General features: G+C 47.2%; 1 protein-coding gene across 1 annotated transcript; it reads left to right on the top strand.

Moving 5' to 3' along the window:
- The first annotated feature begins 6,642 nt into the window (after nucleotides 1–6,642).
- LOC121292295 (transmembrane protein 151B) lies at nucleotides 6,643–15,277 on the top strand. Its single transcript, XM_041214144.1, has 4 exons — nucleotides 6,643–6,736; nucleotides 8,201–8,330; nucleotides 12,155–12,272; nucleotides 13,862–15,277. The coding sequence occupies exons 1-4, from the start codon at nucleotides 6,643–6,645 to the stop codon at nucleotides 15,275–15,277; spliced, it is 1,758 nt and encodes a 585-aa protein (XP_041070078.1).
- Nucleotides 15,278–17,196: the final 1,919 nt, after the last annotated feature.

Raw genomic sequence — 17,196 nt, forward strand, 5'->3', positions numbered from 1 at the left:
CTTCAGCCAATTCGATTCACCCCCTACGTCATATTAAGAAACAGCTGCAGGCACTGGATACAGCAAAGGCTATGAGCCCTGACAACATCCCAGCTGTAGGACCGAAGACTTATACTTCAGAATTTTTCACCCGCTGGTCAAGCTGTTCTAGTACAACTGAAACACTGGCATCCACCCAGGAATGTGGAAAATTGCCCAGGCATGCCCTGACCACAAAAAGCAGGTCCAGTCCAGTCTGGTCGGTCACTGTCCTATCAGTCTACTCTCGGTCATCAGTTAAATGATGGAAGAAGTTGCTGACAAGGCTCTTACTCAGCAATGACTTGCTCACCAATGCTTAGTTTGAGCCATTCAGCTCCAGATAATCCAGAAGTGAGGTGAGAGTGATTGCTCTGACATCAAGACAGCATCTGTGATTTGCATGAATCAAGGAACCCAACAGAATTGAAGTCAAAAGGAATTGGTGGGGGCAGGGGGAAGGGGCCTGGGAATGTGGCAGGAGTGTTGCAGTGTGGAAAATCTCCACTAGTTGGAGTTATACCTAGCACATAGGAAGATGGTTGTGGTTATTGGAAGCCAATCATCTTAGCCCCAGGACATTACTGCAGGAGTTCCTCAGGGTAGTGTTCTTGGTTAACCATTTTCAGATGCTTCGTTATAGGGTCAGGAAAGGGGATGTTTGCTGATGTTTGCACAGTGTTTAGTCTCATTTGCAACTCCTCGGATACTGAAGCATTCTGTGCCCACATGCGGCAAGACCTGGGCAACATTCAGGCTTGGGCTGATAAGTGGCAAGTAACATTTGTGCGACACAGGTGCCTGGCAATGACCATTCCAACAAGAGAGTATCTATCTTCCCTTGACATTCAACAGCATTACCATCACTGAATCCCCTACCATCAACATCCTGGGGGTTACCATTGACTGGAAATTGAATTGGACCAGCCATATAAGTACTGTAACTACAATAGCAGGTCAGAGGCTAGGAATCATGCAATGGGTAATTCACTTCCTGACTCCCCAAAGCACCTCCACCATCTACAAGGCACAAGTCAGGAGTGTGATAGAATATTCTCCACTTGCTTGGCTGAGTGCAGCTCCAACAACACTCAAGAAATTTGACACCATTGAGAGCAGCCCGCTTGATTCGCACAAAATCCACCACCTTAATCATTTATTCCTTTCACCACCAAAGCACAGTGGCAGCAGTGTGTATCATCTACAAGATGCACTGCAGCAATCTGCAAGACTCCTTCAACAGCACCTCCCAAACCTGCAACCTCTACCATCTATAACCTCAAGGGCAACAGATGCATGGGAACACCACGACCTGCTGCAAGTTCCCCACCAAGCCACAGACTATTCTGACTTAGAAATATATCGCCGTTCCTTCACTGTTGCTAGGTCAACATCCTAGAACTCCCTTCCTAACAGCACTATGGGTGTACCTACACCACATGGACTGCAGCGATTCAAGAAAGCGGCTCATCACCACCTTCTCAAGGGCAATTAGGTATGGACAATAAACTCTGGCTTTGCCAGCGACGCTTAAATCTCACAAATGAATAAAACACAGTTTAACTAGTTGCCTTATTGCAATATTGATACAATAATTTGCATGTGTATAATGCTTTCACCATGCCAAACTGCTTCATTAGAGTGTAATCAGACAATATTTGACACCAAGTCACAGAGAGACATATTGGAATGGGTGACCAAAATTCTGGCTAAAGAGGTAGTTAACAAGGGGCTTAAAGAAGAAGGAAGTAGAAATTTGCATACTAATGCTGGAAATTCCAATATTTAAGGTCTCAGAAGCTGATTATTGAGGGCCCCACTAACACTGACCTATAATAATCCAGAGAGTCCCAGTGTGAATGGGATGCTGATATTACCCTGTGTTGGTGAATGGGATGCTGATATTACACTGCACTAGTGAATGGGATGCTGATATTACACTGCTCTAGTGAATGGGATGCTGATATTACATTGCTCTAGTGAATGGGATGCTGATATTACCCTGTGCTGGTGAATGGGATGCTGATATTACACTGCACTAGTGAATGGGATGCTGATATTACACTGTGTTGGTGAATGGGATGCTGATATTACACTGCACTAGTGAATGGGATGCTGATATTACACTGCTCTAGTGAATGGGATGCTGATATTACACTGCTCTAGTGAATGGGATGCTGATATTACACTGCTCTAGTGAATGGGATGCTGATATTACACTGCTCTAGTGAATGGGATGCTGATATTACACTGCTCTAGTGAATGGGATGCTGATATTACACTGCGCTAGTGAATGGGATGCTGATATTACACTGCTCTAGTGAATGGGATGCTGATATTACACTGCTCTAGTGAATGGGATGCTGATATTACACTGCGCTAATGAATGGGATGCTGATATTACACTGCTCTAGTGAATGGGATGCTGATATTACACTGTTCTAGTGAATGGGATGCTGATATTACACTGCACTAGTGAATGGGATGCTGATATTACACTGCACTAGTGAATGGGATGCTGATATTACACTGCTCTAGTGAATGGGATGCTGATATTACACTGCTCTAGTGAATGGGATGCTGATATTACACTGCTCTAGTGAATGGGATGCTGATATTACACTGCTCTAGTGAATGGGATGCTGATATTACACTGCTCTAGTGAATGGGATGCTGATATTACACTGCGCTAGTGAATGGGATGCTGATATTACACTGCGCTAGTGAATGGGATGCTGATATTACACTGCTCTAGTGAATGGGATGCTGATATTACACTGCTCTAGTGAATGGGATGCTGATATTACACTGCTCTCATGAATGGAATGCTGATATTACACTGCTCTAGTGAATGGGATGCTGATATTACACTGTTCTAGTGAATGGGATGCTGATATTACACTGCTCTCATGAATGGAATGCTGATATTACACTGCTCTAGTGAATGGGATGCTGATATTACACTGCTCTAGTGAATGGGATGCTGATATTACACTGCACTAGTGAATGGGATGCTGATATTACACTGCACTAGTGAATGGGATGCTGATATTACACTGCTCTAGTGAATGGGATGCTGATATTACACTGCTCTAGTGAATGGGATGCTGATATTACACTGCTCTAGTGAATGGGATGCTGATATTACACTGCTCTAGTGAATGGGATGCTGATATTACACTGCTCTAGTGAATGGGATGCTGATATTACACTGCGCTAGGGAATGGGATGCTGATATTACACTGCGCTAGTGAATGGGATGCTGATATTACACTGCTCTAGTGAATGGGATGCTGATATTACACTGTTCTAGTGAATGGGATGCTGATATTACACTGCACTAGTGAATGGGATGCTGATATTACACTGCACTAGTGAATGGGATGCTGATATTACACTGCTCTAGTGAATGGGATGCTGATATTACACTGCTCTAGTGAATGGGATGCTGATATTACACTGCTCTAGTGAATGGGATGCTGATATTACACTGCTCTAGTGAATGGGATGCTGATATTACACTGCTCTAGTGAATGGGATGCTGATATTACACTGCTCTAGTGAATGGGATGCTGATATTACACTGCGCTAGTGAATGGGATGCTGATATTACACTGCGCTAGTGAATGGGATGCTGATATTACACTGCTCTAGTGAATGGGATGCTGATATTACACTGCGCTAGTGAATGGGATGCTGATATTACACTGCTCTAGTGAATGGGATGCTGATATTACACTGCTCTAGTGAATGGGATGCTGATACTACACTGCGCTAGTGAATGGGATGCTGATATTACACTGCTCTAGTGAATGGGATGCTGATATTACACCGCGCTAGTGAATGGGATGCTGATATTACACTGCTCTCATGAATGGAATGCTGATATTACACTGCTCTAGTGAATGGGATGCTGATATTACACTGTTCTAGTGAATGGGATGCTGATATTACACTGCACTAGTGAATGGGATGCTGATATTACACTGCTCTAGTGATTGGGATGCTGATATTGCTCGGTGCTGGTGAAGGAGTCCCTGAAATTACACGCTTGCAGGTTTAGAAATCACTGAACTCACCTTTCAGTGTAAATATAGGACACCAATCACTCACGTACTCCTAACTGTGGCCTGAACCCTTGCCTCACTCAATTAATTGTATTGACCACAACCCAAGGACCTGAGAGACTTATGCATGATATACAGAGCCAAAAGGATGGTCCCCTGGCTGTCAATGCTAAATAATTACCTGCACAAACAGTGCATATTGATCATATTGTTGCCTTTTTAAATCTGAGACTATTAGCAGACTGCCAGACTGATAGCCTGGATTCACTTTGATCTCTTCAAACCTATGTTGTTCGGCTGACAATTTCATAATAGTTTTCTCCTTGGAATGAACATAGCTGAAGTAAATTTTGTAAGGAAAACCTTTAAAATTGGGCTTTCATTCCTGCCCAAATGTACAAATTCAACATTCTCCTGATCTCAGCAGAGACCGGTAACTTTCAAAAAGAAATTTAAGCTCTCGGTTATTAACTGAAAAGAGAATGCAACAAGATTGCATGTTTTAATGGGAAATGTTTACTGTGACAAACGTCAAAACAAAGCAAGCACAGCTAACTTAAATTTAAACCAACATTCCCAACAGAACACTCCCTGTTCTACTTTCAATTTCAACCTAGAATCCCTTTTTGCATTACAGATTCGTGAGCAGTCATTCAATTCTCCTGGAACCAAAGCAATGGGCGGAATTCTCCCATCAGGAGCTAAGTCCCGTGGCGGGTTCGGGGAGTGTTTCCCACTGCAGAGGCCGACAGGAAATCCTGCAGAACCTTGCGACCCCAGCGTCATTAATTACGCCGTCGGGGGTTCCCCGATGTCTAGCTGGATGGCATGCGCCCCACCGTCATATCCGGGTGCCATATTTAAAAGGCGCCCAGACATTTAACTTACTGTCAAGTCCTATGGAGATGTCAGGAATGGGAGGGGAAGGTCCAAGGCCCAAGTTCAGTGACTCCTCCCTGCGAGTCCCCCTTAACCATGCGGTGGTCAGGAGGAGTGTTCTTTTTGTGGCTGAAGGGAGGAGGAGGCCAAGCAGGGAAAACCAACCCTCAGCTTGCCGATGGTGTCAGTGCCCAGGCTGTCCAGCACCTGTCAGCCATACAATACCAGAATAGGATGAACAACCGCATCCACTCCGCCAGGTAAGTGAAGCTCCAGCTGCTCACACTAACCACAACTAAATCAATAAATGTCACGGTACATGGGCCTCAATGGCAATGGCATATGGTCGTGCCTCAGAGCCCCACTGCAGTGCATCCACTCTGCAGCGTAGTGTCCACTGTGCCTCCTTCACCCTTCCACGTAGAGACACCAATGCTGTTTGGAAGGAGTTGGGGGGGGGTGGGGGGGCGGGGTGTGTGGGAAATGGACACAGATGCAGAGGGTACCATCAATCTCCACAAATGAAATACCTCCCTGAGACTTATCCTTGCATGTGGATGGGCTCAGCGCTCTGGAGGGAGCTGGCCCACAACCCTTCTGGACAACTTGCAGAGCATTAATGCCATGTCACATCATCCAGTGGATTATCTCTAAGAGTGGAAGCATGAGAAATGAACACAAAATTGGTATGTGCAAATAGATGCATCATACAACTCCTCTCAAACAAATCTTTTCTATTTTCTTTGAGCAGGATAAGTTGAGGCACAACTGGCAAGAATGGGACAAGACAGGGAATGTGGGGAGGGGATGGTGGGAGGGAGGGGGAACCCACATCTGAAAGTTCTCACAGAGTTCAAGAAGAGGGCAGCCTAGCTGGCAGATGTGGTGCAGGGCCAGGCAATTGGAGATGGGGAGCTTAGATTTGGGCCTCCAGCCGGTAAGGATCCACGCCTGGTGCAGAAATTTGAGGGCCAAGGGTGCCTCCATATTGGAGGCAGCTCATGTTGTCAGTCGCTCTCTCCTCCCTCACTTACAGGTGCCACCAGGAAGAGGCCAAGGCCCGAGCCAGAGGAACCCTGTCAGGCCTCAGCAGAAGCTCTAGCCCAGGGAGGGGCCGGGAGAGTGGACAGAAGGAGAGATGTGCATTTGTAGAGGCATCACAGCAGACATTAACAGCCTCCATCATCTCAGGGACACACACCTCAGTAGGTACAACCTCCAGCGTAGGAAGGGTCTCACATTCTGGTGGTCACCACATGGACACATGTCCACAGCTGGTGGAGGCAGAGTCAGCCAAACTCACCAGCACTCAGAGGAGTGCTGGGGAAGAGGCATCTGTGAGGTCCAAGACCAATGACAGGCCTTTGGAATCGGTCTTCCAACTGATGGTGCAGAATCAGCAAGAGGTGAGGGAATATCAGGCAGAGGTATTGAAGGCCATCAACAGAGTAGCACACAAGTCAGAGGAGTGCATCCGCCTCCTGGCTGATGAAGCAATGCCGACCTGTGCGTGCATCGAGATCTCTGTGGGAGGTTGGCAGGCTCCATGGAGATCCTAGTCCAGCAGATTCAGCACACAGACCTGCACTCCACCATGCCAGCCATGGGGGAGCTTCTGCAGTGGCTACAGAATCCCCTCTGCCTGTGACCCCGTCCAACCTTGTCCTCTGTCACCACAATGGGAGCAGTTGGCTCGCAGGAGGACAGCCAAAGGAAGTCGGTGCCCCTCCAAGCCTTGGCTGTCCAGAAGATGGGCGCCAAAGTTATCCAAGGCAAAAGGCCAACTACTCAGCAGGCTGTCTCCATTCCTGCTGTGGATGCCATCTAAAAGAAGGAGTCGGCCAAGGAAAATCAAGAAATATTGACCTCAGCTGGTTGCACAGGTGAACAATTGATTGTCACATTTAAAACTTATGTAAATATAATCACTTTCACTTCAATAATGTCTACTCTTTTATTTTGGCGTTGTCCTTTAGGCTTACCAAAGATGCCCCCACCCTTCTCTCCCGCGGACATCTGACCCCGCCGATTGCATCTGCAGGGAGATGGGTATGTGCCAGGGCCTTTGCTAGCCATGTGCAAGCACTCTCCTGTGCAAGCTGAGCTTTCACCCATCAAAGTTTCATGGTCCCAGGTCCCTACTGCCTGCTGGGGTTTCCTTTCAGTTGCCCAGTTGAGATGAGCTGCATCTCCGCCTACCCGCTGACCCTATTCCCTTGCAGCATCTCGGGATCTCCAACATGATGCTCATCTTAGTTTCGATCAGACCAGTAATGGTGGCTGTGACATCCTTTATGAGCTCCAGCACCATGTCCCCTCCCGCAGTCATCTACACCCTTTCCCCCATTGACCCCGCAGCATTACGTTTGACATCCCCATCGTTACCCTCCAGCCCTCCCCCTTCTCCTTTGACAATGTCCATGTCAACTTTCATGTATCTTCCCTCCCCAAGAAACCTAACCTGTGACCATTGACCTGCCCGCCCTCGTCCTTCCCACTCCCCAAGTCTTACTGTATCTACGCGTCCCCACCAATGATCCTCTGCGTCCCTTTATGTGACATTGTTGCACTGTTCCCTTGCACTCTACCAGCTTCCTGTGCCTTCTGTAGCCCTCACCATTCCCTCATATCACGCCTACCCTGAGTCAACAATTGACTCCACCAACCCCTCCCTGTGAGCCTCTTCACACCTGCACATAACAACCCCCTCTCTGTTCCAACTGCTGCCTTGCTACATCCCTGTAACACTCTTTCCAGCACCTCTAACTGGTACCCCCTCCAGGCCTCCACCCCCACCCCTGCCCACCATGACTCTCGCCATGCAACAGTACCTCCTGCTGCCTTCCACTTGTAGTTCGACGATCCAAACCCATGGTGAAGTCCCTGGAAGAAGGTCCAAAGGCTGAGCAAGATTGCTGCTTGGAGAACTCCCATCTCTGGAGGCTGCTTCACAGATAGCCATGTGGATGAAGCTCCACCCATCCTATGCTGCAAGTGGTGCTCCAGGATCCAGTAGCTGGAGACCTCCATCTTCTCCTTGGATGTCCACGAGTGGACCAAGGCCTTCTGAAGCTAAGTCCTGACATTTGCACTCCTTGTTGTTGCAGACATATTCTGGATTGGCATGTTTTCCCGCTAGCGTTGTGGAGAATTGGGTGCGAGGGAAGTTTCCATTCAGGCCTTCATCTGTATCCCATTAGTGGGATGCAAATGGGTTTCATGCCGACCTCTGGCAGGAATTGCGACCCGCCATGCCCAGCAGTATCAGAAGATCCTGTCATCATTTCACACGGGCATGAAACTGATTTTTGGACCTCCCGCCGAATTCTCCCCCCACCACCCGCCATTGAACCCGCCGTCGGGGGCGTAGGAGAATTCCACACTGAGTATGTCACAGATCCCAGGAATTCACTCCAATTGTCAGTAGTTTCCCAGTCTGGCACTTAGACTTCCAGAAAACACTCTGTGTGGATTCCACTGCTGATATCTTCCATGAGCTTTATTAGGCAGATTTGGCTGTCTTTAATTCCTTATGAATTTGGATATTCCTTCTGAGCATGAGCCCACTCAAAATTTCTACGTAGTGCTGGCTTTGGCCACAGACTGCCCTCTCACAGACTGCTCCCAGGCTGACTGCCTCAAAGACTCTGAAAACAGCAGAGACATATTAAAATAAAGAAATCTTCCCCTGTCAACCCATCCCTATGGCAACATGGCACGAAAGTCTGTTTTCAGATAAAATGCAAATCAATTATCTTTAACTCTAAACTTTTCCTTTGATCTGAAAAGTATATGGATACTTTAAAACCTTCCCTTGTTTGCTAGGTGCCTTCAAACCCACCTTTGATCTGGGGAAATTACACAAATAATCTAAAATCCCAGTTTACATCTTAACTTCAAACCCTTCCCTAGATGCTTTCAATTCTCCTCAGGAGAGATTCAGAGATGCTCATATAATCCTAGGTGTGAATACCTCTCACCACCATCCCAGCAACACAAGAGGATTTCCCCTTTGACTGCACCTCCAGGCCTGTCTAGTAAGCCCTTCAGTCCAGGGCCAACATTTTTTGGACGGTGGGGTTCCCCAGCCCACCACCCAAAGAGCCAGCGGGGAGCACATCCCCGCCGATGCAAGCTGCCCACAGCCATTTATCGCTCCAACAAGTATTAGTTGGCTGGAAATGGGACTTAGACCCCTCAGTCAGGAGTAAGTCCCACATGACAGAGCTGCTGTCCAATCTGGTTGGCCGGCAGCTCTCTAGTTCCAGCCGCACCAGAAGCTGCAGTGGACAGGACTGGGACTACAAGCAGTCCCCAGAGCCTAAGTCCTGGGAGTCCAAGACCAGGTAAGTGTGGTGGGTCTCAAGGCAGGGAAGGGAGGTGAGGTCCAGAGGGGAAGGGTGGAAGGGGATGGGGAGGTTGATGGGAAGCGGGAGCATCCGCAGGGGCCAGACATTGGCAGAGAGGGAGCACCCAATGTTGAAAGGAAGCCATTGATGAAAGCACCCCTTGTCCCACCCTTCCTGCCTAAGGCCTGAGCAGGGTCACTTTCCAGGCTTTCCCCTTTCTGAACTCGGGGGGTGGGGGAGGGAGGTCATCCTGAAAATTGGCTGGGCATGGAACAGCCCTTAAGTGGTCATTCACTGACCAATTAAGGGCCTCAGTTGGGACAAGGGTGGCGGGGCAGGGGGGAACCTGCCTAGGCCTCACCATCTCACTGTAAAATTGTGGAGAGATCGGGGTGGGTGTCAGCCCAGTGAGAAGGCCATCCAAGGAATTTGACAGGATTTTGTTTGGCCTGGAAATTCAGAACAAGGAGACACAATCTTAGAATTAGAGCTAAGAGTGAAATCGGGAATCACTGTTTCACACAAAGGAGAGTGGGAATCTGGAATTCTCTCCAAAAGACTGCGGGTGCTGAGCTTTCAAGACTGAGATTGATTATTAGGTGGGGGTATGGGATATGGAGCAAAGGCAGGTGAATGGTGCTGGGGCACATTCAGACCTGATCCAATTGAATGGCAGAACAGTCTCGAATGAACCACTCCTGTCCCTGTATTTCCAAGTTCCTTATTTTTATTTTGCTCTATAGTGAACAGCAATTAATAATGAATCAGCAGCCTGTTCCATGTCTGTCCCAATTCTTACTTCCTTTAATTTCAATGGAAATAAAAAAATTGGGAGAAATGTACATAGGCATTTTTGCTCAAAGCAAGTTGATTTAGGAACGTGTTGGAAAATGATTGATAATGTAAAGCAGTGGGGTGAAAATTGAAGTTCCCTACAACAGTGTGAAAACACCATCAGTACATAAATCTCCATCACAATCTGATATACTCATGACCCCGTTCTTAGAAACAGGAAACTAATAACCACAACTAAATGTCTGTGCTCAAACATTAAGCACTTCAACTAAATAATTCACTTGCTTTACAGCACACGTTCATCTATGGAAGACTGCCACCTTTTTCATAACTGTAATGGAGCTGGTACAGCACAACAGACAGAATATGAACAGACATCCCCCCGATGGGCCTTCCAGGCAGATAATCACTTTTTAACCGCACGATTTACCTTGGAAAGCTCACAATTTCTCTGTCTGTCATGGCCCTCAGACAAAATAATCTGAAAACCTGATCAGAACCGAGTAGGCAGCATCTAGTGGAAGATTTCAGCAACTGCATTGTCTCACGGAGATAAAGGCCTAATAGTTCGGGTGCGCAAAGCTAATTTTTCAGGCGGTTGACGGCCCCCTAAGCCTCCAATATGGCGGGCAGGAAGCACGTGTTCATTTTAGGCTGAAAGTGTGCCGGCTGTGGTACTGGTAAGTATCAAAAAATTGGTGTGTGGTGCCCATAACTGAAAAGACACATTAGCATCACGGAATATGCAAATAAAAGGTGGGGGGGGGCGAGGTGGGGGGCAGTGGGAGGTCTAGATCTGTTTGATGCCCCTTACTCAAAGTTTGATTTGCCCTGAGGCACTTAAGGAAGCAGGTCTACATGTGACCTAACAGGCAGCCATTGAGGGGGCTACAACCAGCAAGGTATGATTTTCAAATATTATTATCTTCAATGCGGAGCCAGGAGGCATAGGAATGCTTCAGACCCTGATTCCATGTTCAAAGACCATAGGTTGTTGCTAACCGCCACTTGTCGAACTCCCTCCCCACTCCCCAACCCCCGCCCCTCCACTGATCATTCTCATTGTAGCTGCTATATTCCTTCCTGATTCCACCATGAATCACTCATTCCCTCTTCGCAGACACAATACATCCTTTATTTACTCCGCCATTTGTGGCTGTGCCTTAAGCTGCTTTGGTCTTATACTCCGGAATTCTCTCCCTAAACTCTCTGCCTTGCTTTCCCCCTTTAAGATGCTTTTTAAAGCCTACCTCTTTTGCCAAACTTTTAGTCAGCCTTCCTGATTTCTACTTCTGTGGCTCAATGTCAAATTTCAATTGATGTCTGTCTTACGAGGGACCTTTAAACATTATGTTATATTAAAGCTGCAAGTTGTTGTTGCTGTTGTATTTCATCACATTATCACATAACCTCTGAAATACTAAAGAAAACCCACATGAGAGAGACAGGATTCTAATCTAGTGGACATCCAAGAGCCAATTATCCCAACATTCACTGAGCCTTGTCCACTGAGAGCACACATTAGCAAACCACTGGTGTGCTCTCCGCCATGGGTTTATTTAGTTCTTTTAATATAGTGGAAAGTGTTTAGTACACATTGGCATCAGGTAAATGTTGCCTGACAACAGAGCAAACTTAGAAAATGATGCCTTAGAGTGCTGGAACAAGTGTTCTCTCTGGGGTCGTTTGTCATGAAATATGTTGCTGGTGGGGCCCACTCATCAGTGTACCTGTGTCTTCCTTCCCTTGGATGTCTGTGCCACTGAATGTTATTTATGGCATAATATCTGATGGGATTTGAATCCCACGGATGCCCCACAAATTGAAGTCCAGGTGTGAGAGCATGGGGCAGCAGGTGACCTCTCTGTTGCGTATTGATGCTGACCTAGCCTTGTGGTAAAAACACAGCAGAACCAGATTCCATCCCAACTTCAGGCCTCTATGTTGTTTCCATGCCAGAACTCAATCCCAAAGGACTACCTCACAAAACTCTCATTCAACACATGCCTGTTTGCTATGCTTTTATCTCCCCCTGTTCTTGGGCAGACAGGGCTCAGAGACTTTACCACATAATGGGTGTGAGGGGCCCTTTGATTACTTTGACAAGCTAATGAATTACTTATTGTCCACAGTCTATCAAGAAATGGCACTAGGATATGGGAAGGTAGGACTACAGAGAAAGCATATAAAATAGTTGGACAAGAAGTTGGGCAGTATTTCTTCTTAGAGTTGTTGCCCTCTGGAACAGCCTACATGAGGTAACTAAGACATCACAGCAGTACTTAAAAAGGAAACTATGGGCATGAATTAGCCATAGGGTTTTTATCTTCTGGCTTTCTGTCTCTGAAACAAGATCCATGGCCAGCAATTGGCTCCATGGTGTACTGGTCACACCATGTCTGAATTGGGTGAGTGGGTCTGATAGTCTTTTCCAGCCCTTCCTTTTATATGTTTGTGTGTACATTGACATAACAGCTTAGGGCTAAGTTGCTGTCTGAATGTACTACCCCTCCCATCATGGAGAAGGCCTTACTGCCCAATCTGTGTTCTATGTTGACAACAACTCAAAGATTGCAAATTTGAGGGCGAATGGGTGTGAATCCATTTACACTGTTTCCGTGGTACTGGAAACTAGGAAGGAGGAAATGAAAGAAGACAGAAGGAAGCGAGCTGGTGATGGATAATTATAGAGAGGAACTCAATGAAATTGACCTTTCTTAAATCTTTTTGTAATCTGCAAAGTGATGTATAATTGGTGAGGTCAGTAAGCTATTAAATTTGGGACTCTGGGCAGAACTAAAACATACAAGCACAAAATTAATACAGTTCAGACAAGACTTGAGGCTGAATGGACCTTTCACCTGACAGGAGGATAGCGATGGAGAACAAACTCAAATGCAAACGCTGGTTTATTGGATTAATATAGAGAGAGAGAATCAAATGAAAGGTCATCATCCTGAAATGTTAATGCTGTTTCTCTCTCCACAGATGCTGCAAGACCTACTGAGTATTTCCAGCATTTTCTTACTATATTTCTGTTTGTATTCCAGATTTCCAGCATCCGCAGTATTGTGTCTTTATAATCACATCAGCGTACAGTTTGATGATTGCTGAGTTCCGGGGAATCATAGGACTGTAATTGTAAGAGAGGCATTGGGTTAATTTAGATTATGGCATTAGATGGATACATTGCCTTCTGCCAAATCTATCTTTGGGAGTAATGCTGTTCAACTCTTCCTCAGAAGCGTTTGGAGACTAGACAGAGATCATGAGAGAATGGGTTGTATAATGGCCAATGGAAAGAGACCAAATGAGGCAGGGCCCACGGTAGATTAGACACGGGATGGTCTAGGAAAGGAGATTGAATTGAGTAGAGTTCATGGTGAAGCAGGCTGTACATGGTTTGTGAAGAAGATTAGATGAAGTTGAATTCAGAATAGAGTGGGTTATATATGGAATCTGGTAGATGAAATAGGTTGAGTCCAGGAGAGAGCAGATTGTGTGTGGGCTATGGTAGGAAATTAAATGGGAAAGGGCAATAGACGGAGTTTTATGCATGGTCTCTGGGACAAAATTAAATGGACTCATGTCCAGAATAGAGGGCATTCTACAAGGCTTAGAGAAAAAGTGAGCTTGGGTGCTAAATTTTCTTATTCCACGTTTGCTTGATATATTAACTTAGAAAAAGATTACCACTGACACTAATAACTCTGCATTTCTTGTTTCCATTTGCTTCCTGGGACGGATTACAAGCAGCAGAGACCAGCGAAACAGTCACTGAGTACCTCAGTTTGCCGGGAGTCGCACTGGAAGTGCCTGATCCTCTCTCTTCTGATGTATGGATGCCTGGGGGCTGTGGCCTGGTGCCAGTTAACCCGAGTCACCAAACTCAGCTTTGACAGCTCCCTAAAGGGCAAGTCCATGATCTACCATGATAGTCCCTGCTCCAACGGGTACGTTTACATCCCGCTGGCCTTCCTGGCGATGCTCTACATGGTCTACCTGGTGGAATGCTGGCACTGCCATGCTCGGAGTGAGCTCCAGTACAAAGCAGACATCGACAGCGTCTACGAGCGCATAGGCCGCATGCAGCAGGCCACGCCCTGCATCTGGTGGAAGGCCATCAGTTACCACTTTGTGCGGCGCACGCGCCAGGTGACCCGCTACCGCAACGGCGATGCCTACACCACCACGCAGGTGTACCATGAGCGGGTCAACACGCACGTGGCCGAGGCAGAGTTTGAGTATGTCCGGTGCGGCGTGCGGGATGTGTCGAAGGAGCTGCTGGGTCTGGAGTGCTACCCGGCCACCAGGCTGCGTTTCACCAAGTGTTTCAGTTTTGCCAACACCGAGTCGGAGAACTGTTACTTGAACCAGCGGGCACACTTTTTCAGCGAGATCGAGGGCCTGGATGACTATATGGAGGCCCGGGAAGGGATGCAGCTCAAGAATGTGGACTTCAAGGATTACATGATGGTCTATGTCAACCCTGACCGCCTCCCATGGTACATCTCGCACTACGCCTTCTGGGTGGCAGGCCTGCTCATGCTATCTTGGCCTCTCAGGGTCCTAGTGGAATATCGGACTGCCAACGTCCACTATCACGTGGAGAAACTCTTTGGGCTGGAGTACGTGGGGGTGACCCCAACTGAGGAGACTGGCCAGTGCTCCCCAGTGGCCCGAGTCGGCACCGTGGACAGCACTGAGCTCGAGTGGCACATCCGCACCAACCGGCAGCTCATCCCCAGCTACTCGGAGGCCGTATTGATGGACCTAGCCTCCTTGTCCATCTGCAATGGCTACTCAGCTTGCGGCATTGTCCGCACGGACTGCGACGGGAGGTCCAGCAGCTCCTCCATCTTCTCCCGCAATGTGTGCCGCAGCCACTCGCGCTTCTCCCTCGACACCAGCCGCTTCTCGCTCTGCCGCATGCATGGCTCCCGCCGGACCGGCCTGTGGCACAGCCGCAGCAGCAACATCAATGAGCGCTGCCGTGACGATCAGTGCCGCTCCTACTCCAGCCAGCTGGCGGTCAGCGAGAACCCACCCAACTACCACGACGCCCGCTTTTTCCCGGTGCTGATTGTCCACCGGCCCTGTCAGGGCCGTGAAGGGGAGGGGCGCAGGTATTACATCCGAAGAAACTCCTGCCTTGAAACATCTTTGTGACCTCGTGCGTTTGGTTCTGACCTATGTTGATTCTCAGTTCCCCCCCAATTCCTCAAATTTACAATCCTCATCCTCCTGTTCAAATCCTTCCATTACCTTGCCTGCCCTATTTCTCTGTAACCTCCTCCTCTAGATCCTACAAGCCTCCATGATCTCTGCACTCCTCCAATTCTGGCCTCTTGTGAACACCTCCCCTTCACTCCACCATTAGCTGCCTACGCCCTAAGTTCTTGAATTCCCTCCCTAAACCTCTCCATCTGTCTCTCTCCTTCTCTCTTCTTGTCCTTTAAAACCCTCCTTAGAACCTACCTCTTGGACTGAAGTTTTGGCCATCTGTCCTAATACAGCTATTTGTGGCTCAGTGTCAAATTTTGTCTGATTACACTCCTGGAGAGGCTTTCCCTTCATCAAAGGCGCTACATAAACTCAAATTGTTGTTGATGCGTCCAGGACTAACAAGATTGGGCCATCACCACGGTTTGTGATCTTCTGCCGGTGGCAATGACTATCGGTGTACACTTCCTCTCTGCAGCCTCAGTCGCAGACTCAAACCCCAAGAAGCGTTGAGAGACTGTGAGATCTTTCCTGGGTTGTTTTTTATAAGCTGTCTGTGGTGAACTCTCAAAAGATCCTAACACTGGGTTTCCATTTCAGTCATTTTGCATAATGGGGGACTGTGAGCAAAGGGGGCAAGAAAAGAGATGGAAGGGAAAATCATTCCCACACCTGCAATTTGTGTGTAAATTCTGAATTCAGAGGAAAAGAGAGCTTTGGTCAAATGGGTATGGACCATAAGCATAACCTGAAAGAGCCAAATTAACAATACACATTCAAATCAAACACAAAGCTTGATATTGTTCTGCGTTCATCCCTTAAGAGGGAATGTCGATCCTATTAAGCAACTTGCTAGCCCCAGATACAAAGTAGAACATGTCTATAATGTATTGTTATCTGGGGAGAAGCTACTGGCATCTCTCATTTGTCCCTTGCCTCACACTTTAGAGCAGCTGGTTGGAGACAGGTTGAGAGCAGCCATCTTGTGCAGAGATTTTTCCTTTGACAATCGGTAAATGTTGAGGGGTGGACACGGCGGGGCGGGCGGGGGGAGCATTGTGGCGGTGGTGGTCGCTGTCACACTGCTTTGAAATTCCTCTGCCCACCATTGTACTGCTTGTATTAAGGTATACTGATTTCACACGGTGCCATTTCATCCCAGCTGAATGGGGATGCTGCTGTTAAAGCCACAAGAGATGACACTCTATGGGGAGACCCTGTACAAGATGTCCGCCACCCAGGCTGCCTCCAATCAGCAGTTCAGCACAGGAAAGGGCACAACAGGAAAGGATCCCAAGGTCCATCTCAAACATCAAGTAGCTCTAAATCCTACCCATATCTCTGTTTAGATCTTTCCACACTATCTCTCTCTCTCTCGTGTAAAGTAGTTAAATCTGTATTGCCTGCCCCTATCCCTCTTCTACCCCTGAGTCTATATGTCTGCTTGTTCTAGAGTTTGTGGTAATCTCAAAACACATGGAATTAATGGAGTTTGATTTGTAAATCTTCAATAATTGAGTAGGATCTCCATCTGCATAAAAATTGGATATGGACTTGAAAGGGAAAATTTGCAAGGCTATGGGGTTAGAGCAAGGGAAGTGGAACTTTTTGGATAGCTTTGTTTAAAGAGCTATCACAGACATGATGGACCAAACGGCCGCCTTCTGTGTTGTAAGATTCTATGCTCTGCCCTAAGTATTGTTCACACAAAGAATGGTGGAAATCTGGAACTCTGTCTCCTAGAAACTGTTGAGGCTGGGTAAATTGAAAACTTCAAAACTGAGCTTAATAAGTTTTCAATTTGATAAGGGCATTAAGGATAGGGAACTAAGGTGGATAAATGAAGTTAAGATACAGATCATCAG

The sequence above is a fragment of the Carcharodon carcharias genome, chromosome 20 (assembly GCF_017639515.1).
Source record: "Carcharodon carcharias isolate sCarCar2 chromosome 20, sCarCar2.pri, whole genome shotgun sequence".
NCBI classification, from domain to species: domain Eukaryota; kingdom Metazoa; phylum Chordata; class Chondrichthyes; order Lamniformes; family Lamnidae; genus Carcharodon; species Carcharodon carcharias.